At 36.9% G+C, this 23327-nt stretch overlaps 2 protein-coding genes across 4 annotated transcripts in view; one reads left to right on the top strand and one right to left on the bottom strand.

The window, feature by feature from the left end:
* Positions 1-11461, top strand: part of GNB4 (G protein subunit beta 4) — a 59221-nt gene extending 47760 nt beyond the window's left edge. Inside the window, exons 9-10 of the mRNA XM_077879720.1 lie at positions 5003-5219; positions 7219-11461. Of these exons, the coding sequence (XP_077735846.1) occupies positions 5003-5219; positions 7219-7325 (324 nt within the window). The 3' untranslated portion in view covers positions 7326-11461. The remainder of the gene's footprint in view (positions 1-5002; positions 5220-7218) is intronic.
* Positions 11462-11700: 239 nt separating this feature from the next.
* Positions 11701-23327, bottom strand: part of MFN1 (mitofusin 1) — a 32021-nt gene continuing 20394 nt past the window's right edge. For all 3 annotated transcript variants that reach the window (XM_077879713.1, XM_077879715.1, XM_077879716.1), the window contains 8 exons: positions 22625-22751; positions 22258-22362; positions 21670-21772; positions 21306-21535; positions 19184-19336; positions 18132-18328; positions 15747-15881; positions 11701-13733 (listed from right to left, as the gene is read on the bottom strand). In XM_077879713.1, coding sequence (XP_077735839.1) covers positions 13652-13733; positions 15747-15881; positions 18132-18328; positions 19184-19336; positions 21306-21535; positions 21670-21772; positions 22258-22362; positions 22625-22751 — 1132 coding nt within the window. In that variant the 3' untranslated portion in view covers positions 11701-13651. The remainder of the gene's footprint in view (positions 13734-15746; positions 15882-18131; positions 18329-19183; positions 19337-21305; positions 21536-21669; positions 21773-22257; positions 22363-22624; positions 22752-23327) is intronic.

The following is a 23327-nucleotide window of genomic DNA, read 5'->3' as shown; positions in this document are numbered from 1 at the left end:
ATGCCGCTCCAGGCCCAGTGGAGTTGTAGTTAACACACAGCATATTCCTTTTCTAAAATCTGAATGACTATAAGTTCTGAAAAACCACAATTCTGAAGGGTTCATATTGGCCTCTTGGGGACTGTGGACCTGTGGTCACCCATGATCCACGCTGCCTCTTTCTCTGATCTCCCCAGTCCTCACTCCACCTCAGTCACATTGGCCTCCTTGGCCACCCCCCCAATGGCACGTTTTCTACCAAGGAAGCTATCACCCTTACTGCCCCTCCCCACCCCCCAGAAGCCCATTGCTTCACCTCCAGGGTGGCAGGGAAGGGGTGTGGGGGAGTGTTCTTTAGTAACTACTTGTCTGTGAAGCCTTCCCTGGACACCCTGAGCTTTTACCCATGCTCCCTTTGCCCTTTTACCAGACTTATTTTTTTTTCCTCTCCTTAGTACTTACCATGATCTAACATGCTTATTTTTTCTTTGCTTTTCATGTTTATGGTCTGCTTCACAAGAATATAAGCTCCATGGAGACAAGAATTTTTGTCAGTTTTGTTGACTTCTGTTGTATAACCAGACCAGCATTTAGAACTGTGCATGATAGATACAGTAGGTGCTTAATGAATATTTGTTTAATGAACAAATATAGATTTTATAATAGAGAACTATTAGAGTACTTGAATTTTTAAATTTTCTGAGACTTGATTAAATCTCCGGTAAACTTAAGAAGGATAAATATTGTAGATACACAAAATTAAGAGTAGGGGTTATATTACTTACAAAAGATTTTTATTAAAGATTTAAAAAATCATAAGAAATATGTAACTTATGGTAATTCTCAGTTTTCCAAAACTGATTCAGTAAGTGAAAACTTGAATAGCTTGATAGTTTTTTTAAAACTATTTTTTAATTAAAATTTCAGAATTATATAGTTTATTGGCAAATAACTACTACTTTGAAGGAACAGAAATTTCAGCACTATTAAAACTGTTCCTGAACAAAGAAAAAGATTAAGAGTTGCCCAGTTTAGTGTCTCAAACTAGCATTAACCGTTACACCAAAAAACAAGAAAGGGTCTCTCTCCAGACTAGATAAAAGCATCTTATAGGGCCCCTGGTTGGTTCAGTGGTTGAGTGTCTACCTTTGGCTCAGGTTGTGGTCCTGGGATCAAGTCCTGCATCGGGCTCCTTGCAGGGAGCCTGCTTCTCCCTCTGCCTGTGTCTCTGCCTTTCTTTCTGTGTGTCTCATGAATAAATAAAATCTTTTAAAATAAATAAAAATTTTAAAAAAATCTTTTAAAAACATCTTTGGACTAATTACAAATCAAATCAACAACGTATCAAAGTAAAAAAAAGTCAAGTAAAAATTCTAGGAATGGAAGAATGATTTAATATTAGGAAATCTATTAATAAATTTTACCAAATCATTTTATCAGTATTTTGGATACTAAAAGATATCTGATAAAAAGCAAACAACCATTTTTAAAAAATGAAAAATTTTTGGTACTAGAAAGCTCTTCTCTGTTATTAAAAAGAAATGCAACTTAAATCAACTGCCAACATCACACACACTTTCCTTTGTATGTTAAATCTGCCAGATGCATTTAAATATTTCCTCTAGTTCTGGGGGCCATCTTAAGCTCCCAGGCAATTAAAACTGGTTCATCATATGGATAAACTGAGCATATATCATACAAACTAGGAAATGTGAAACTTTGAGAGTGAAAGAATGCTGTTACTAATTTTGCCAAGGAGAAGGGCATAAACGGGGAGGATCCTATGCAAAATGGGAGGTCTGGTCTTCCTGTCTCTTGAACATAGACTGTTGGCATGCCATGCCCCGTAGAGTGAGCAAAAGGGGTGCTCTTGATGATTGGGTGTTCTGAGCTGGGAGTCCTTTACTGCACAGTTCTGTTTCGGTCCATGTTAGAGAACAGGTTTAACCCACACATGCTGATAGAGTATGTAAACGGTATTGCTGGACTTCCTGCAAATAAACAGCAGAGTATCTTGCTGGCTGTTAGAATGGAGGATCTTGGTCAGAATCAGTAGTCTCTAAGTAGTCAGTGAGGGTTTGGTGAAGCCTCTCACTTGCTTAAGAGAAGGGCCACCTTTACAAACTTTACTGTAGCCTGGGATGACCAATGATTGGATGCTTGGTAGATAAAGGAAATTATGGATAGAAGTTCCCTATTTCCTTTGGGAATTTGAAAAGGAAAAGCAGTTCCTTGTTTTTGATGCGGAAAAAGCATCTCCACTGGGCTTGAACCATCCCTAAAAGCATTAAAGTACCTGTATCTCTGAGAACCTGTATGCCTGTTATCACTGCCTCCCTCCACTATCATCCTGAGTGTAGGGGCACTTCTTAACAGTGAAAACACTGGAGGCATTCTCATTATATTAGGTAACGAGATGATAATACCATTACCATTGTTTAAATTGTTGTGAAACTTCAGCTGGTATAGTTGGACCCAAAACTGAAATAAAAGCTGAATTAGAAAGTAGAAAAAAATATTACTTGCAGGTGATATAATCTGGCTATCTAGATACCATAAAGAGTTTGGTGTATTTTCTGGGTTACAGAAATTACTTTAAAATCAATAACTCTCTTATATACACCAATAATAACCAGGTAGAAAACAGGAAGAAAATCCTCTTGGAAATGGCAACAGAAATTAGGAAAGAGACAAGGAATACATTTAGCAAGAAACACACAGACTCTTTATAAAAAATTGTTTCGAGGGCAGCCCAGGTGTCTCAGCACTGTAGCACCGCCTTTGGCCCAGAGCCTGATCCTGGAGACCCTGGATCAAGTCCCGCATTGGGCTCCCTGCGTGGAGCCTGCTTCTCCCTCTGCCTGTGTCTCTGTGCCCCCCACCCCTCTGTGTCTCATGAATAAATAAATTAAAAAAATTTTTGTTGAAACATTTTTTAAATTCCGTATACCTGAGGCACCTGGCTGGCTCAGTCAGTGGAGCATGACACTTCTTGGTTTCGGGATTGTGAGTTCAAGCCCTATGTTGGGTGTAGAGATGACTTAAAGATAATCTTGGGGGGATCCCTGGGTGGTGCAGCGGTTTGGCGCCTGCCTTTGGCCCAGGGCGCGATCCTGGAGACCCGGGATCGAATCCCACGTCGGGCTCCCGGTGCATGGAGCCTGCTTCTCCCTCTGCCTGTGTCTCTGCCTCTCTCTCTCTGTGACTATCATAAATAAATAAAAATTAAAAAAAAAAATAAAAAAAAAAGATAATCTTGGGATACCTGGGTGGTTTAGTCAGATAAGTGTCAACTCTTGATTTCAGCATGGGTCATGAAATGGAGCCCCCCACCTCGGCTCCTTGTTGGGCATAGATTCTCTTCCTTCTACCCCCCAACTCTTGCACTCTCTTTCTCTAAATTAAAAAATAAATAAAATCTTTAAAAAAATACTACAGTGCTGAATGAGAAGACTGCATATTATAAGCCAATACATTTATCCTCAGGTGAATTTTTAGGCTTTTTTTTAATGGTTTTATTTAATTGTCAAATCAAACTTAAATGAAAACAAATAGAAAAAAAGGTTTTGTTTATTTATTCATGAGAGACACAGAGAGAGACAGAGACACAGGCAGAGGGAGAAGCAGGCTCCCTGCGGGAAGCCCAATGTGGAACTTGATCCCAGGACCTTGGGATCACGACCTGAGCTGAAGGCCGATGTTCAACCACTGAGCCACCCAGGCGTCCCTAATTTTTAGGATTAATACAAATTTTAATCAAAACCCAAATGGATGGGTAGCTGGGTGGCATAGTCCATTCAGCGTCCCCAACTCTTGGTTTTGGCTCAGGTTGTGATCTCAGAGTCGTGAGATGGAACCGTGCATCTGCAGAGAATCTGCTGGGATTCTCTCCCTCAAAAAAAAAAGTGGATTATTTAAATTTTTGTGTGTTTTTTTTTTTTTTTTTTTTTGAGACAAGAATATGAAGAAACTTGATCAGATGTCTGTGAAATTCAAGCGGGGGTCTGAGTGGGGGAGGAGAAAACAGATTGATCTGAATCCGCGTACCATGAGTGTTTTGCCATGTGAGATAGAAAAAATTTACTATCAGGTTGTGATTTTTAAAAAGTGTGGTACAGGTACAAGAAAGGATAGACAAAACATTTTTGTGCATACAAGAGTTTAGTGAATTAAAGATTTAACGACAAAATCTGTAAAATGATTATTTGATCAACAGCTGGGACAGCTGTTGACTACTAAGAAAATTAAGTTAGATCTTTATACTGAATGCTGTATATCAAATATATCCCAGATAGATAAAAATTAAGACATAAAAAATGAAATTAGAAAAAGATATTGAGCATCAGTCAATAAGCTTGAGAAAGGACTTTATTCATAAAAACAATGGAAGAAATCTCAAATGAAAGATAAATTTGATTACATAAAATGACATACTGCTTTATATTTTTTAAAAAGGAAACAAAAACAGTAAAATTTGAAAAAAAAATTTTTATAGTCCTCTTATTTCTACAAATCAAGTACTAACAGCATAGTAAAAAATCAATAAAGGTCACGAAGAATAAGTTCACAAAATACAGATGGCCAGTAGGTACAAGGGGGACAAAAAGTGTTTAAAAAAATCCCCGTTGAGTAGTAGTGGCAGATTCTGAGAGAAGGCGACTGCCCACCACTGCGGCGTGCTTTACCACGAGCCTGCCTGGGGTGGCTCATGCTCTTTTGTAGAATCTTTATTTCTCATGATGGGGTTCTGGGGGGTTTAAGACCACACATCTAGAAATTCTGTAAAGGGTAATGTTTGATTTAAACCCGCTGATGAACCGTGTGGGGGAGCGGGCCGAGCCGTGAGCCTGCAGCCGCGCGTCCCTCCTAAGCAGCGCCCGGGCCCGGCCGGGTCCCACCCGCTCGCCGGCGCCCTGCCCTGCCCTGCCCTGCCCTGCCCTGCCCTGCCCTGCCCTGCCCTGTCCTCGCGCCCGCCCACGGCCCGTGCGCCCCGGTGGTCACGGCCCGCGCCTTTGCTTTCCAGTTTTTCCCCAACGGATATGCCTTCGCCACCGGCTCGGACGATGCCACGTGCCGCCTCTTCGACCTCCGCGCCGACCAGGAGCTGCTGCTCTACTCCCACGACAACATCATCTGCGGGATCACGTCCGTAGCTTTCTCCAAAAGCGGCCGCCTGCTCCTGGCTGGCTACGACGACTTCAACTGTAACGTGTGGGACACGCTGAAGGGAGATCGTGCAGGTCGGTGAGGAAGTCGGCCGTGGGTGCACTGCGTGGGGTGCACTGCATGGGTGCACTGCGTGGGGGTCCGCTGGGGGGCAAGCAGGAGGAGGTTCTGGCAGCCTGTGGCCTCTGGGGCCTTAGCGCTGTGGGCCCAGCACCCTGGCCGGGCTCCTTCGTGCTCCCTGTGGACTTCCCCACTTTGCAAACAGTAACCTCAAGCTCTGTCTTGTCCTCGTGTTTGGTAAGTTTTGCTCTAAAGACGAACAGTGAATCAAATTCAGCGTGGTCTTTTCCAAGTTACAATTTCTTCTAACCTGACCGGAAACACTGTAATTGCTGTGAATCCTCTTCCTTCTGGAGATCTTGCCTGGACGGTCTGTAGACCCACGGTCGCCTCAGAGCCAAGCTCAGTTCTCCCGTGTAGCTTCCAGAATGTTAGTGAATGCATCAAGTCACACTGGTTACTGCCATCAATAGCAACTTACATACAGTCATTTTAAGTATTGTTAGAATCAATATTATACATATGAGAATCAAACAGGTACATGGCTTGTACCAAAACAGCAGTCCTCTGGCCCCAGCTCATGTTTTCTGTGCCCAAAGGTAGCTCCTAAGTATTTATTCCGTATCTTTAAATAATACCCTGTGTTGCTGTTGCTTAATTTGTGTGTGTGTGTGTGTGTATGCACGCACACATACATGCACGTATGCACACTCCAACACGGTTTTTAGTATCCACACTGGGGTGCTCTGGGAGGAGTGGTGTTAAAGCTGAACCCTCAACAGAGAATGCCTAGTTTTAAAACAATTCGAATGAGTCATTTTTTAAAATTTTATTATTATTTTTTACTTCTTGGCGTTCTCTTTTGAGGGCTCAGCTTTAACATCTGTCTTCCCACCACAGCCACATCCTTCCTATCTTTTAATGTCTCCCATGTGGAGCGGATTTTATTTAGAACTCAGTCAGTGTTTACATAATTAAGACTTTTTAAAATCAGTATTAGGTGTTTTGCCTGGATTGAATCACTTAGCATCCACAACAAAATGTGTTTGTTTTCCATATTTTAGCATGTGCTTGAGTTAGTTTTGCTCTCCCTACAGCTGCTTGGTTTCAAGTTGGCTCAACTTGATAGTTTCACAGTAAAATTGAATGACGACTTTGTGAATTGCTAATTCACTTTCCTTTCCAGTGTGACTTAGAGTATTTAGTCACAGTGCTCATTTTTTATTTCAACCCGTAATTGTACATTTGCCTATTGCCAAACATTGCTGTGCTGGAGACACTACAGAGAATATTAATAGTTTTAGACACGATGAACTTTTATTTCTGAGGTTGGGTGAAAATGATTTTGCTTCATTATGTACAGCTACTGAAAACTCAGACACAGTTTATTAAAGAAAAAATTCTTGAATTTGATATATTTTTCTTGTACATCTTTACATTTCTCATTTTCCTTGCAATTATTTGGGAATGCTCGTTTTTATCCCGTGTAGTGATCTGAATATCAAACGAATTTAATATACAAAACTAAAACTAGATGAGTTGGATGGTTTCATAAGTTAAATCCAAAACATTTAGTATTTGCAGTTTAACAAAGCACGTAAGTTATGTTGGTATTTCTGCAAGGCAAGTAGTGATATCAGGCAACTTCATTCCTACATTCTTATTGTTGTGATGAAAGGCTACTTATCACTCGAAATTTTGTTTTGAAAACAGCATAGAGCACAATGGCAACATCTGGTGGATCATGAACTTATATAAAGTATACATGCATCTGTTTTCCTAGATATAAGATGACTATAAAATATTTCAAGTGATAAGCATGAGCTGATGTCCATGTCAGTGATTCATGTAATGCAAATAATTGTATTTGTGCACACATCCAGCTTACCCCTGGAACCCAGTTTCCCTTTTTAGGTTTTAAATACTCTTCTAGATCTTTTATGCCTATAACTATTCAATTCTGAAAGTTGCCTGCTGTTAACTTTTTCTTTTTCCTAAACTTTTGTTTTTCAGGTGTTCTTGCTGGTCATGACAACCGTGTCAGCTGTTTAGGTGTAACAGATGATGGCATGGCTGTGGCAACAGGCTCTTGGGACAGTTTTCTTAGAATCTGGAATTAATAGTACATGCAGGTTTTCTGTTCTCCATTGCTATCTGGAGAAATCAGTGCTACAGCCTATTGCTGTGAGAAGAAAATTCTACCTTTTATTTGCAGGTGAAGATTTTTCTATTGAGATTATTATATACAAAAAGATTTCAGTAAACTACAAAATTGGGGAGGGGGGCGTGGCAGCAAGGGGTGCTTGCTGACATCAAAAGGACCAGTGCATTAATTTGAGGAATTGAGCTAATTTAACCTTGATAAATTCTTGCTTGTACTCAAATTCTTTATTTTCTTTGTATAGGACAGAATGTACACATTATAGCCGGTTATCATGTTTGATTGTGTTTGCATTTTTTAAGAACTACATTTTTAACTTTCTATACATAAGAAATAACATTTTTCAGTTTTGTAATGGAGGAAGTAAGCACAGTAATAGATGGAAGTGATCCTTTATGTGTGTGTACTTCCGTTTGAAGAAAGTCTCCTTGATTTCTGATCTTCCTTTTAAAAATCTAAAAGAGCTTCTGGCTGGTCAATGTTTAAGAATGCTAGCAGGCCTCAGTACCTCTGAGGGGAGTCCCCTGTTGAGTATCCTTAGTTTCTGGTGCATCCTTTGCCATCCTATGAATTTAAATAAGTGCTGGTTTTCAGTCCTTGGAGGAAGAGCTAATCTGAAGGCTAGGGAATCAAGATTTCATTCTGAAATTTTAGACCTAGATAAGAAACTCTTGTATTGTTAGCAGTAATTGCATAAAAATGGTTGACATTCAGAAAATGTGGTTATGATCAAGTGACGCTTTGAGTAGCTCTCTGTAAATGATAAGCTTTCCTAGTGATTTCATGTTCTAGACATGAGTTCACAGGGTCCACTCATTATTTCACATTAACATTTGGATTATCCTTGCATCTGAAGAATTTTCTCCAGTGTTCTCGATATACATGTAGATAGGAAATATAATGGTGATGCCATTATGCTGTTGAAAGAAGGGTAAAATCTAACCAGTCACTAGACTTGACTAGTTATAATTGTGTAGCAAGGTAGCTTTATGAATTTGTTCATAGTTTACATCAGTTCACATTTTGTATTATCTGCAACTTAAATTTTAAAAAGGAAGCATTCAGACTTTGTGTTTTTCTGTAATGTTTCTTCCCTTGGCATAATATGATTTCTAAGTGATTTTGCCTCAAAGAATGCTTAGATCCAAGTGATTCCTCTTTAAAGCCAAAAGAAAAATTCCAGGAGCAGTCCTCGAAGGAGTCAGAGGAAAATACTAAGCAATTCCTGTTTGTCAGTGATAATAATGTATCTATTACTAGAATGCCCCTCCCCCCAAATAAAGATACTTTTCCTGTTGGATTTTCTCCTGTTAACTAAAGCTAAATGATTGACAATAGAAGATTGTTAGTCTTGCTTGATGATGAAGTCATTGGTTACTCTCATATATAGAAGTGCATTGTTTTTGTAATTTAGTGAACTGTGTCTGTTACTGTTGAGATAGGTCTCAACTTTTGATCACATATAACTCTAAATACTCCCCAGATTTTACTTGTGAATTTTCATTTTTATATTGTGAATGTGCTAGTAAGTGCATCAACTATAATGAACTCTGTACCCGTTTTTAAGATCAGCTGATAATAAACGAATACTAAGATAAAGGACCAAAAAAAAAAAAAAAAGACTATTATAGATGGCAGGCATGAATGTATATTTATAAACACATAAGATTTCTATGAACTTTTTTTTGCAATTAATGTTTGTGGACTGTCATAAAGAAGAGCTCTTTGAGGTAAGGCAAGACTATTTTAAAGAAACTTTAATATTCATTAAATTCAAAGTATTCATTTCCCAAAAAGGTGAGGGTTTGCCGTATAGTTCAGTAGTTCCTTCCACAGTTCCACAGTCCTGTTGAAGCAGCACCTCTGCCATGTGCAAAACAGCCATATATATATGTGTGTGTGTGTGTACACACACACACACTGTATGAGAATATCTCCTCTGCTTTGAAAGTTACCTAATCACAAGATACTTTTGAGAGGCTGGGACTACAGGAATTCTCTGGTCTTCAGCATGTTGATAGAATGAGTTAATGTTAAAAGTCTTTATAGAGAAGTTTCAGAGCAGTTCCTGTAATTCAGTATGGACTGGACAACTATGAACCAACCACTATGGTGGCTGTTGACACATTATGACCAAATGGTGACCTCATTACCACATTAACTTACTAGCTAAACCTTTGCTCTCTAGTAATAACAGGCTCCAATTGCTAAATATATTTATTGCTGTTTGAGTTCAGCTGATAGTCTTAAGTATTGTGCATAAGACTTGTAACCAGTAAGAGTAATGTAGTAGTACTAGTTTTAAAGAATGTGTATCAAGATTGTTGCATTTATCTGGTGCCTATTTGCTTTTACCTTATAAGAAACATTTAAACATACTATATGCCTCAGCATGTTTGTTTATAGATTCATCAGTCACTTCATAAAGAGTGGGGTGGTTTTTCCTTTTCCCAGATCTGGCAAGAATAAGAGAACATATTCTTCTCTAAAAAGTGGTAGTGACTGCCATGTGGTTCAGCTCTTCATCCCAAAAGCTGATAGCAAGGACCTCTCCACCTTGAGGCAGGCCTCATTTTTGGCAGCTGTATTAAGGTTTAGACTGAGTATCGAAGGTCCCTCCCTACCTACTCAGATTTTTCTAGTTGTGATGCCATGGTTCCTAGCACCACATTGAGTTCCATCTTCACAGAGGCAAAAATTGGGGTTTACTATTTCAAGAGTCTAATAGGCCATTTTCCTTATTTTAATGTAGACTCAGCTAAACGGATACTGCACGAGGGATAGTAAACTAGTCTAGACATATAGATGTAGGTGCTTCTGGAATGTGTTAATTAATCTGTTAAGAGAAATGGATCTTGACTTCTCCAGGTGACAATGGAATTTTTATTGCTAAAACATACTGTGCCAATATTATAACTGACTTTCTCCAACACTGTTGCGGTCTTAAGATTTAATAACTTTAACCTTTTTAAAGTGAAAGCATTCAGGGAAATTTTATGCTTTGATTACTGTTGAATGTTTCACATTTTAAATTACAAGGCAGTTGAATACTTGTGGTTTCTCTTGATGTTTAAACTTAAGGAAACTGATTAAGCAATCTTCTAAATGGGCCTATCATTTTCACAATATTCTCTAGAATCTTTAGGGTAGAAGTCATGCTTAAAAATAGTTGCTTTTAAATCAAGTACTATATTCAGCTTCAAATTTCCCTTTTGCCCTTATGAAAAGCAAAATTTTAAACTCTTACCTGTTAAAGTTTTTAAACACCCTCAAGGTTAGACCATCTTTCTCGTGAGAAAGAGTAGCACAGTGAAGAAAACTGGCATTTTAAATTAGATTAAGTAGGTGAATTGTTTCAAATTTACTAGTTTTTCTTCCTGTTAGGGTTGCCTTAAATTTTGTGGTATATTCTAAAAATATTGGTTATAATAGGCACTCCTTAAAATGGTTTGTAGCTAAATGTCTAAGCTAGCAGTGTACTTTTAAAACATTTTGGTCACAGATTGATGGTACACCTTGTATTTAGCAGATTTGTTTGCATGATGATAAAATTTCCTGAGTCTTTTTTCTTAAATCCAATTACTGATCCTATAAAAGTTAATAATGCAGCATCATGAAAAAATTGGTTTCGTGTTTCAACTGGTGTTAAGTGTTCAACAAAATCTTACATATTTATTTTTTAATTAATGGAACTTCAGTGATACTTGGTAGATATTTCAAGCCTTTTGTCTTTTATACAATGGTGCTCTATTCTGTTGTTTTCGAAGAAGCATCTGAACACTTAGATTTGCATATTCTTATCCAAAAGCATTCACAGAAGTGGGTTTTTAAAGCTGATTAAAATGTTTTTCTTCACCTACAGTGGTTTCTATAAACTTGTAGCCAATTGACTCTGAATGTCAGTAGTATGACTATGGGAAAGGTGAACATAGATTAAAGCTCTTATAAAAGCTTTAAAGCAAACTATGGACTTGTACCGTGACTTAATAGTATTGGTTCTTTCTTGCACAATGATTCATTCCTCTATTTGTACAGTAGCTCTGTGAAATGTTGCTGTGAATTGATATTGTAATCAATAAAGTGCTTTTAACCAGATTTCATGTAGCAGGCTTTAATTTTAAAAATCACATTAAAAATTAAGCCTCAGAAGTAAACATATTCTTTACCCCTGTGAATGCTATCTACTGTTAAAAGGCTACAACATTATTTACTGCTTTCGTTTCATCACCACATCCTTGGAGAATGAGGAAACTTCTCTTGGCCAGATGTGTCAGCCAGTCTACCCAAGATACCTACCACAAATATTAAAACTCACTGTCAGTATAAATGCTACATTTATCAACTATCAGGCAAACATTTTATTTTCACCTTGCATACTTATAAAAACGTAGTTTTGTAAAAAGGTTATACAAAGTTATAGTCCTGCAAACTTAATCTCCAGGCATCAAGGCTGGGTGTCCTTATTTTAGTGTTCAACATTCATGCATTTTCAAACTTGATCAAGGTGGTGGAACTGCATTCAACTGGTGATGGAAAAAACTTCCTAGAGATTTACTAGGAACCACTATTCCAGCAGTCCACACTTTAGCAAGCATGAGGATCACCTGGAGGGCTTGTTAAATTCAGATGGTTGGTTCCCAGACACTCCTGGATGCAGTGGGTCTTGGTAAGAACCTGCAATATGCACTTGTCAGAAGTTCACAAGTGATGTACAGTTAATCCAGGGACCAGACTTTGACAGCCACTGTACTATTACTAATGAGGTGATACCAAACCACTATTTCAAAAGTTCAAGTGCTTTCATGTAAAGATTAAGGTCTTGAACTTCTAAGTTAGCAGTACCCAGTCTCAGACATTAGTTTCACGTGGCAGTTGCTACCTAATCCCGGTTGTTGGCAGCTTGCACTATATTTTGGTTATAAAGCAACAAAAGCTACAAACTAGTAGATGGATTTTGATACTGCATCCTAGTATCTGATCTGCATAAAAATATATTTTTGAAAGGCTTCTGTGACTTAAATGTTTTCTCAAAATATCCTGAAAAAAGTGCTGCACCTGCTGTGAAAAGACTGAGTAGCATCCAGTAGCCTTAAATTAAGGCACAAAAAAAGGAAACAGTATTAAGGATAAAAGAGCCTAACGTATTATCCCTCTATGGAAAAGCAGACACTATGCTTGGCCAAATGCACTGTTGTCATGCATCTAACAACCACCTAGATGCTGTTACTCTGGTGATCCTCAAGACTACATTTTGTGTAGCAAAGCTCTAGAATGCCATTTTTTGGTGTTTCCATATATATTTCAATTAGTTTTTACACAGAAACAGACACAGTACTTGAACTCATGAACATTTCATTAAGTTAAGAAATACAATATTAACAGTGCCCTGGCAAATTCATACAATTACATAAAAGTAAAAGCCACCTGGGGGGACAATCCAGCAGTATCCTTGGCGAATATCTTCTGAAGAATAGCATTTGTACAAGACCATAACCACCAACAATTCAGAGCACCCATATCTTTGGCTATTTTTGTCAGTTCAAACTTTATTCCTAAAACTGAGCTAGAAAGGTTTCCTTGCTGTAATCATTGCTGAAGCAGAAAATGTTTCTTTAGAAACAGACCAAGCAACTATTTATTCAGACCCAGATACTTTTTTATAAGAGACTTTATAATAACAAATCCTTACACTACTTTTACATCAGTTTTAATGGGAAAAAAGAGGGAGTAAAAACAGTATATTTATTAGTGGTTTACTTACCAGCCAGGATGGCAAAAGTGATTGCAACTTGCATAAACAATACGCTCAAGAACATTCCACCACACTCCTCGATAGAGCAATGAAGTTTATGAAACAAAAACAAATGACTATACCCATTAAGGTAGGCATCAAAAATTAGTTTTGAGAAAAAGATGAAAGCATTCTCTAACTCCTGGATGCCAGGAAGCAGAGTTTTTCAGAATCAAAAACAAAGAGAGCCCTAATTAAGAACGAGGCCCCACCCCTCAGGGGTCACATAGTTGGTTCTGTTGCTTTTAACTAATTCATCATTTTTAACACAATTTAGCCTTTGCCCAAATTTAAAACTAAGAAGATATAACACTCTTCAGAAATGCAAACACCCTGAGATAGATCATTACCAGAATCTATACAAGGATTTGCTATTTAGATACAGTTAGTATAATTCACATTTAAAGTCATTTCATGAAAAAAAAAAAAGACAAAAACTGTCCCAGTCTTCCAAGTTCCATTTTCTCCTATGATGATCACCAAAGCAATCTCTGTTAAGATTTTTCTTCATTGCTTGAATGTAGAAACTGCTTAGTAAAATTCTCCAGCTCATTTTCAAGTTGAACGGCTTTATTTCTAATTTAAAAAAATGAATAAAATACCAATCTGATTATCATAAAGGCCAATCAGAAAAAAAATGCATTCCATCCAATTTTAAAATCATTAGTCAGCTGGTGCTGCATTTATTTGAAATGAGATTAAGCTATTATCAACCTTCTAAGAATATGTATATATGCTATTATACTCTGCTGTAAACACAGAACCCAATGTCCAGAACTTTAAAAAGGTACATGGGGATAAAACCAAAACCTTAAAAATGAAAATCGTAACAGACAATGGAATCCTATTACCTTCTTGGGAGTTATATCCTATGTCACACACAGTCATAATTGTCCTTGAATTCCCTTTTAAGTTTAAGCATAAAGTATAGAACAACTGGTTTTGTGTATATATAAAGCAGCTGTCAGATGTCAAAGGACCATGGTATTCCAAGAGTTTTTTAACACCAGAATACTTGACAAAGCCAAATACCCTAACAAGAGGAAAACAGGAACAAAGATCATGTCTCCCATTCTCCTACCATGCCAGGGTACACACACATACTTGAATGAGCTTCTCTCTTTTCTCTTGGTCTTGTACTGTTGCTGGGTACACATGGCAGGGGTCATATAAGTTAATGTACATACAGACTCCTCTGTATGCTTCTTCAGGCAACTCTCCTGAAGGATTAAGTAAGTGTTTTACCTGAATTGCTGAGCCTAATCTAGTTAACAATGGAGTTTCTAAAATTATGGTATTTATTATTCCTGTTAGACAAAGGATTAGCAGCTCAAAACTATTCATACTCAAGTCAGTCCTGCCAAAATCAAAAGGCTAAAGTGCCAATAATATCATTTACATTTTACTCCAACAAGACAAAACACTACTAAAAACAATCTAAGTAAATAATTCTACTAGGTATAATTTCAATATATTTGAAAGGCTGTATTTGAGATGATTTAACTTAAAACATGATAGAATAAGTGAAATTTACTTGGGTGTGTTTGTATGGATAAGGAAGTCGGGGTCTAAACAACAGGCAGTCGTCTTTTCCAGACATTATGAAATTGAGGAGTGATGACAATGTCACTGCAGATCAGATTAAGATACCATGGTAGACACCACTTCAGTTGTTTTAGATGTCCCCAAATTCAGCTCACAAGGATAGCCTCTACAATTTGAAGACACTGCAAACTGCTCTCACATGGGCAACTGCATGTAGCACATACCCTGGGGTAAGTAGCAGCAGGAATTAAATGATGCTTAATGGTACTGGTAGGTGAGCCAGCTAATGGGGCAAAAGCTGAGTTAGGACCTACCGAAGTAGTCACGTCATGGTGACACTTCTGGTCAGGTCCCCAAAGGCAAACTTTACTTAGACCCCACAGAATCCATGATAAATTCTACTATACCAGAACTGCATGTATTAGGATATCTTGTTTTACTTGCATTGCTTTAAATATAAGCATACCCAACAGTCCCTCAGTGAAAATGGAAGTTAAGGGTCTTGAATTCAGGGGACTAAAAACTTGCACTTTTGCCCCCAAAAGTGGCTCAGTTGGTTGAGTGTCTGACTCTTGGTTTTGACTCAGGTGACCTCCTGGGTCCTGGGACTGAGCCCCACATCAGGCTCTGTGCTCGGTGGACTCTGCTTGAAGATTCTTGCTCTCTGCCCTTTCCTCAACTCACATAAGTGTGCAAACGCATGCCCTCTAAAATAAATCTAAAAAAAAAAAAAAAACCTCACACTTTTAATTAAAAACTTCTGCTCTGAAAAGGAACTAATATGGCTTAATACAGTTTTAGATAAAGATCTGAAAGATTTAAAAAAAAAAAAAAGATCTGAAAGATTCCTTTTACTCTTTTAGATTTGCTTTTATTTGTGAAATTAGCTTTCATTGAAAATGAAAAACATTCAGAATTAAATACGAAAAATAATTAAGCTGATGCAGAAAGTTTTAATACAAATTCACAAGTAATGTTACATAATTATATTCAGGTAATGAGACCAATAAATATTCATATTATTGAGAAAAAAGGTTCAAATACCTTAAGAACTTTGAATTGTTTTGTATTTTCTCCAGTTGATCTATTTCTTTGGATAATCTAGCAATTTCTTCTTCCAGATGTCTTTGTGTAATATCAACTTGTTGGCACAGGCGAGCGAAAGTGGTTGCCATTTCCCTTAAAATAAAAAATTATTTTTTTCAGCAGTCATGAATGTCTTTTAAAATAAATGAAGCTTTAATTTAAAGCTTATATAGAAAGACTGCAAGTTTAAAGTATACCTAAAACAAGATATCAAAGAATATTACTATTAAGGAGGGTACGGCACTTGTAGGCTTAACATCACTTTGGGCTTAATTTCATCTGGCCTTAAGACAAATGCTCAACAGGCAGTATCAACCTCTAGAATATGGTTGTGAATATGACTAAGCTATAAAAAGGCAGAAGTTGGGAATATTTCTTCAGAAGCACAGTAAGCCTTACGTGTCCCTTGCCTATAGAAATAACAATTACTGAGAACAGGTGAGAAAACTTCATGAGCTTATGTGACTCAGACAAAAAATACTTTAAATCATAGTAATACTGAACCATGTTTCTACAACCAAACCAATTTGTGTGCCAGTTAATATATTTGCTTTGGTCAACATTTTATTTTTGCAACTGGGAGCATGCCTGATATAGATGTTTACCTCTGGAATATTTATGATTAACTGACATTTTTTTTGTAACTATTCTCCTGTGCATACTCATCTTTCCCATGGTCTCTTTTTCTTTCCACGCTCAACCCATTCCACCAAATATCAGTATTACACAAATTAAGCATCTTTTATTATTTTCGTATTTCATTAAATCAATATTTAGCTATTATTTTAACTGAGCAATAATTTAGGCTGCTGCCATTAGGATGTAAAGTCCTCTAAGAAAGAGATCTCATTATCTATTTTTAGTTTCCTACAATCATCTCTAGCATAGTTATTGGCAAATGGTAGACAGTTAACAAATAATCAAATGAATGCAAAGCTTCATTAACCTTGTTTTTACATATGTGACCTCAGCTGATTTCTTTGGGATGTCTAGGTACCTCCATTAGAGAAAACATCTTTCTTAACATAAATAAATGAAAACTATTTAAGGCAGGAGCTTAATAAGTATTTGGCAAATATTCTCCAATCTGTGCCCTCATTGTTTCCATTCCCTACAACTCTAACCATGTTGATCTTGTGACTGAAAGCTGAATCTCCCTGCAATTCTTGTCTCCTTAGCCTAAACCATCCTATACACTACACCACTGCAGTTATTTGTTCTAGAGCAGGACTCCCCATCATCCAAGGTCCTGTCTTAGTTTTAGGTTTATATTTTAATTTACCCCCCCACACCCAATATACAAATCTGCCACACTGAAATTCTCTATTTCTGAACACATTTCTTTTCCCCCCTACTTCCCTTCTTTTGGTGTGTTTTCTCTGCCTACATCTTCAAATTCTGCACACTCAAAACCCATTCGGCTACTCTTCCTTGGAAGAAATCTTTTTTTTGACCCACTATCTTTCATGATTTAAGATTCTAGAGCTTCATGTTATGAGGCTTACTTACCACTTATATTACTTCTTTTCACTTAAGATTTATTCATGAGAGAGAGAGAGAGAGGCAGAGACATAGAGAGCCCGATGTGGGACTCAATCCCAGGACCCCAGGATCATGACCTGAGACAAAGGCAGGATGCTCAACCATTGAGCCACCCAGGCGCATCCACTCTTCACCTTTTATTGTAATTATGTACATGTTATCTCTTCCATTAAATCACAACAATCATCTTCAGCTCAGGAAACTTTTTAAATTCAGCTCTCAGCAGCAACCAAATATAGATTATTATGCATTGCCTTAACTGAAATCTAATATTTTTATTAATGAAACAAATTTTAAGATACATTAAAGAAACTAGTGTACTCCAGTATTCATTATAATAAAATCCTCTTAAGTTCTAAAATAATTATGGCTTTAAACTTGTAAATGTGGTGGGAGCACCTGGGTGGCTCAGTTGGTTAAGCATCTGCATTCAGCTCAGGTCATGATCCCAGGGTCCTAGGATTGAGCCCTGCATCAGGCTCCCTGCTCAGGAAGGAGTCTGTTTCACCCTCTACCTCTAGGCCTCTCTGCTACTGCTCTCGCTCTCAAAAACAAAAAAAGCCTTAGGCTTGTAAATCTGGGCTGTGACAGTAAAAATAAACTACACTTGCCATGATGCATTTTTGAGCCTTGTTTGGTTTTACTCTTTTTTCACCTTGGTGGTGATCACAAAATGTGTTCATATCACAAGAATATTGTGATAATTCTTTTGAGCTATGCTCATTTGTGCATTTTTTTACATATATGTCATACTTCAATAATGCTTAAAAAAAATCAACAAAGACACATCTTTCAACTTACTGTTGTACTTGATGGCTACAATTTGCACTTGTGAAGCTAACAATCATCTGCAGTTTCTCAGTTGCATAGTTCACAAACTGCTGTTTAAAGGCTCTCTCTTTAGCACGTGTGGTCCAGGTCAGCCTCTCATAAAGATACAGAGCTCCATACATACTTAATGAAACAGATATGAGTTTCCACCCTACAGTTTTCCAGATCTGTAAGATAAATTCACAGGTTACTTCAAGAAAGAATAACACCACTAGGGAGATTGTATGTTAAGGCATTTTAACAAACTTATCAGCTCCCTACAGATCTGAGTCAAATCCATTTTTTTTTAAAAAAAGATATTCTTTCTCCATGAGAAAATGTGAAGTTACTAGAAATCAACCAAGATGAAAAAGGAGTACATAAATATCAGGCAGGAACTTTCATAACCTGCCAGACATTTGCTAAGTTGATATATCTCAAAAAGAGATGTGAATTTTTTTTTTAGGTCAGAGATTTTAAAAACCAAACTAGATAACCCTACGTTGTTAATGAGGTGAAAACAAAAAAAATTAGCAGTTAAAAAGAACTACTACTAAAAAATAATCTTTAATGTTTTAAGGCAGATCCCTTTGTATTCAGAGAAGGCTAGATAAGGGACTTGAATCATCCTTGTTACTCCAAAGTACAAATATCATTTCTTTATAGGCTGTGAAGTGAAAGAAGGGAACATTGTTTTAAGGTGTAGCTAATTGGTGGTATTTTTTTTTTCTAAAGCATTCGTTAAAAATTTATACTATGGCAATCACTTTGCAATATACGTATATCAAATCATTATCTTGCATGCCTGGAACTAATACAACGTTATGTCAATTATATTTCAATTTTAAAATAAATTTATATTTTTAAAAGCTTAAGATTAGACCGGTGCAACTCATCTTTATTCACTAATTTTAACCAACAACTTTTCATGTCATTTTACAGACTATCCTGGATATAAAAGTAAAATACACCTTTCTTTTCATGATCTAGCAGACAGCTTTGCAAAAATTCCAATTTTAATTATACTAAGAAGGACTTCTTACCACTCCTCCAACAACAATGATGCCCATAGAAGTTCTAGATGTGAGAGAAGCCAATCCTGTTATTAAGGTAACCATGAGTTCTTCCTGTGAGGCACTGTCTGGTGTTGCTGGATTGGTCGGAGCAGTGGGAGTAGAGGCTAAAGATCTGGGGAGCTGATAAGGTTGGGGGAAAAAATTATTATTACAATTAAACTACAAATGGAATAGTTACATTTATAAAGTTCTATTGTATTTCTTCTATAATTACAGTAGTAAATCCATAAGAATGACTCCAATGAGTTTACCATAAATATATGAAAAAAAAAAACGGTCTGAAAATTATTTTCTACAATACTACACCAGTGATATGATGAATAATGAATTTTCATACTATATGATTCCACCTATAACTGTAGGCCCTCAACTCTCAAGAGCAATTGAAACTGTATCTTAAAAATCTCAGACACATCCTTACAAAATTTTTTTAAATTAAAAATTAAAATCTACACTTCAAAATACACTATAAGAAAATTGAGACAAGCCATAAACTAGAAAACATATCTGGAAATCATGTATCTGACAAAGGATTTGTATCTAGAGAATAAAGAACTCCTACAATAAGAAGCCAAATACCCAATTAAAAAATGGGCAAATGATCTGAAGACATTTCATAAAATACATAAATGGCCAATACAAGCACATGTAAAGATGTTCAAAATCATTAGTCATTAGGGAAACACAAATTGAAACTATATGAGGTAGCTCATCACGTCCACTAAATAAAAAGGACAAAAACAAGTCTTGATGAGAATGTTGAGAAACAGAACCTTAATATACTGCTGGTGGGAATGTAAAATGAGGTAGCTGCTTTGGAAAACAGTTTGGCAGTTCCTCAGAAAGTTAACATGTAGTTATAGTGTGGGCCAGCAATTTCATTCCTAGGCATATACTCAAGAGAAATTAAAACAGACGTCCACATAAAAATAGTACATGAGTTCATAGCAGGGCAGCCCCGGTGGCGCAGCAGTTTAGCACTGCCTGGGCGTGCTCCTGGAGACCCTGAATCGAGTCCCACATCAGGCTCTCTGCATGGTGCCTGCTTCTCCCTCTGCCTGTGTCTCTGCCTCTCTCTTTCTCGTGTCTCTATGAATAAATAAAATCTTTAAAAAGAAAAGAAAATAGCAGCATTATTCATAATAGCCAAAGAGTAAAAATAACTCCAGTGTCCATCAACTGATGAATAAAATGTGTGATATCTATAATGGAATATTATTCACCTATCAAAAATGGGAGTATTGATATATATTACAACATTCATGTACCATGATGATGAACCTTGAACATACTATGCTAAGTGAAAGACGCCAGTCACAAAAGGCCACATATTTTTACTATTCCTTTTATAGGAAATGTCCAAAAAGGGCAAAATATGGCAGTTACAGAAAGCTGACCAGCAGAGGGCTGGAGGTAGAATGATGATTGACTGCAAATGGCCACAAGGGTACCATTTTGGGGTGACAGGTTCTAACTGGATTGTGGTGATGGCTTTATAACTCCATAGATTTTCTGAAAAATTGCTGATTTGAGAAATTCAAGTTTTTTCTAAATGCTTACATTTCCTCTAGAGTCAAAACTTCAATTTTATTTGAAAACAAAAGCTTTTAAGGAAATGGAACACCTGGGTGGCTCAGTGGTTGAGTGTCTGCCTTTGGCTCAGGGTATGATCCCAGGGTCCTGGGATTGAGTCCTACACTTCAGGCTCCCTGCAGGGAACCTGCTTCTCCCTCTGCCTAGGTCTCTGCCTCTCTCTCTCATGAATAAGTAAAATATTAAAAAAAAAAAAAACTTTTAAGAAAAAAAAAAGGTTCAAAACTGAATGTAGAACCACCTACAGAGACAGTACTAAATGAAAACACTGGGATTACCTTTCCCTTTGCATTTATACCTAATTCAGAAATGGCTCTCCTCAATAGGTTTTAGCTCATATATATGCAAATTGGACACAACTAGTTCTATTAGAGAAATCACCTAATAAGCAAGATAAAAAGAATCTCAACTGGTAGAATCAAAGATGCATAACTGAGCAGTAGAGCAATACTAGTATCAAAATAAAAAGCTTATTCCAAAAAAAAAAAAAAAATACCTGGAAGATAGGCTCTGATAATCCTAGCAGCACCCTCTGAGCATTCGTTGGGCCTAAGAAACGATGAACAAGGGAAGACCAGCCCAAGGAAAAGCGAAATACAATATCCTCTTGAAAATCTGAACATAACTTGTGACAATTTAGGTCATAGCTGAGATCAAATTTCTTGCAAGGAATCAGTGTATGTAGCTTATTTTGTATACCAGTTGGAAGTAATGGCTTCAAATTTTCTAAACAAAACGAAATTATGATAGTTAAGAAACAGTAAATATTTTACATTTTATAAAACACCTAAAGGAAAATAAATCATTTCCCAAGGAAATAAATAAGAAACTACACATGAACTGGTAGACATAAACATTACCAATGATTTCTTGCTGGGATTGAAGCATTGAAGCGTTGACTTCATTGGTGCACCGATCAGCCAAATTTCTTCCCATACCATCTTCTATATGCTTATTTAATTCCTGTTAACATGGTACATGTATCCATTACTTTTTCTCTAGAACATGTACAAATTTTATGAAAACTTTAAAAATGTAGTAAACACTAAACGATCTTATTCTGGGATGCCTGGGTGGCTCAAGTGGTTGAGCATCTGCCTGTGGCTCAAGGTGTGATCCCGGGGTTCTGGGATCGAGTCCTGCATTGAGCTCCCTGCAGGCAGCCTGCTTCTCCCTCTGCCTGTGTCTCTGTCTCTGCCTCTCTGTCTCTCATGAATAAATAAAATCTTAAAAAAAAATAAAAAATAAAACCTTATTCTAAGAGGATCACTTTTCTGTGTACTTTACATACAAGATAATTTACATTTATCACAAGAGTGCATAGGAGATTTAACAGTTCAATCATGTACTGGTTGCCATGAAGACACTAAAATGGCTAAATCACTAAATAAAAATGTAGAAAAAGTGAGGAAACTATCTGAGTCACTTTTAATGACAATTTAACTTACATTTTTATATACTTTCAATACGCTTGGAGTGGGATGAAACTCAGAACAAAATTCATCAACCAAAACAGACAGTCGACAAATTTCATCTGTCATTGCACATGAAACCTGAAAATATGAAGTCAAAAAAAATTAAGATTACTACTCAACCAAATTGTAAAAAACTTAACAAAATGTGGGTAACAGGGATGACATTTTTAGGATTATGAAAAATATTTTCATTCTCAGAAATTTATTTAAAGATTTTATTTTTCAGTAATTCTACACCCAATGTGGGGCTCAATTCACAACCCAAGATCAGGAGTGGCATGCTCTGACCGAGCCAGCCCCTCAATTCCCAGAAATTTTAATCATACGGTCACCAACCCACCTTGTTTGCCACCTCTTCTGTAACCGCCCTGATTTTTTTCTTAACATCCAGTGTTAAAAGGTTCATCTGGTTTCGGATAAAGTCCAGTCTATCAATTTGATCTTCCCTCTCTTCCAATGAATAAACCCTATTGTAGTATGCAGAGGAATTAATTCTCAGGATATATTAAAGTCCCAAAGCAATTAAGCTAGGGCACTCACTTATGTATTGAATCATCTGTTAGCATGATACAGGGAAAAGAAAAAAATGAATCTTGTATTTCAACATCTAAAAGTATTCAAATAATATTTCTTTTATAAAATATTTCATAGATGATCAGATATAAACTACTTTGTCTCTCTGCCCATGTGACTCTGAATCCCCCAAAGAATTAAAAGGATTCTCCAAACACAGATATGAATTGTCACAATAAAAATATTGGCTTCATTTATCACATCTTCTTTGTGCTGTGTTTAGTTCCAATGTCCCGTATTTTTAAATTCAGTAATATTAAGGTCAATGGGTGGACCAAAAACTCACTTTGGCTACTATAATAAAGCAACTGAACTGGAGGAGGTATAAATGACAACACAATCTCATACAGAAATAGTGGATTGGGCCTGAGATCAGACTGAGTTATCACTCTTGTGTTTCATATATTGGAAATGTTCTCATTTTGTATATGATGCATTCCAGCAAAAGTATCAAAATTGCCTAATTTTGT

Source organism: Canis aureus, chromosome 31, assembly GCF_053574225.1.
Source record: "Canis aureus isolate CA01 chromosome 31, VMU_Caureus_v.1.0, whole genome shotgun sequence".
Classification (NCBI taxonomy): domain Eukaryota; kingdom Metazoa; phylum Chordata; class Mammalia; order Carnivora; family Canidae; genus Canis; species Canis aureus.
Note: the sequence above shows the minus strand (reverse complement) of the source record. Positions and strands in the feature narration are given on the sequence as shown.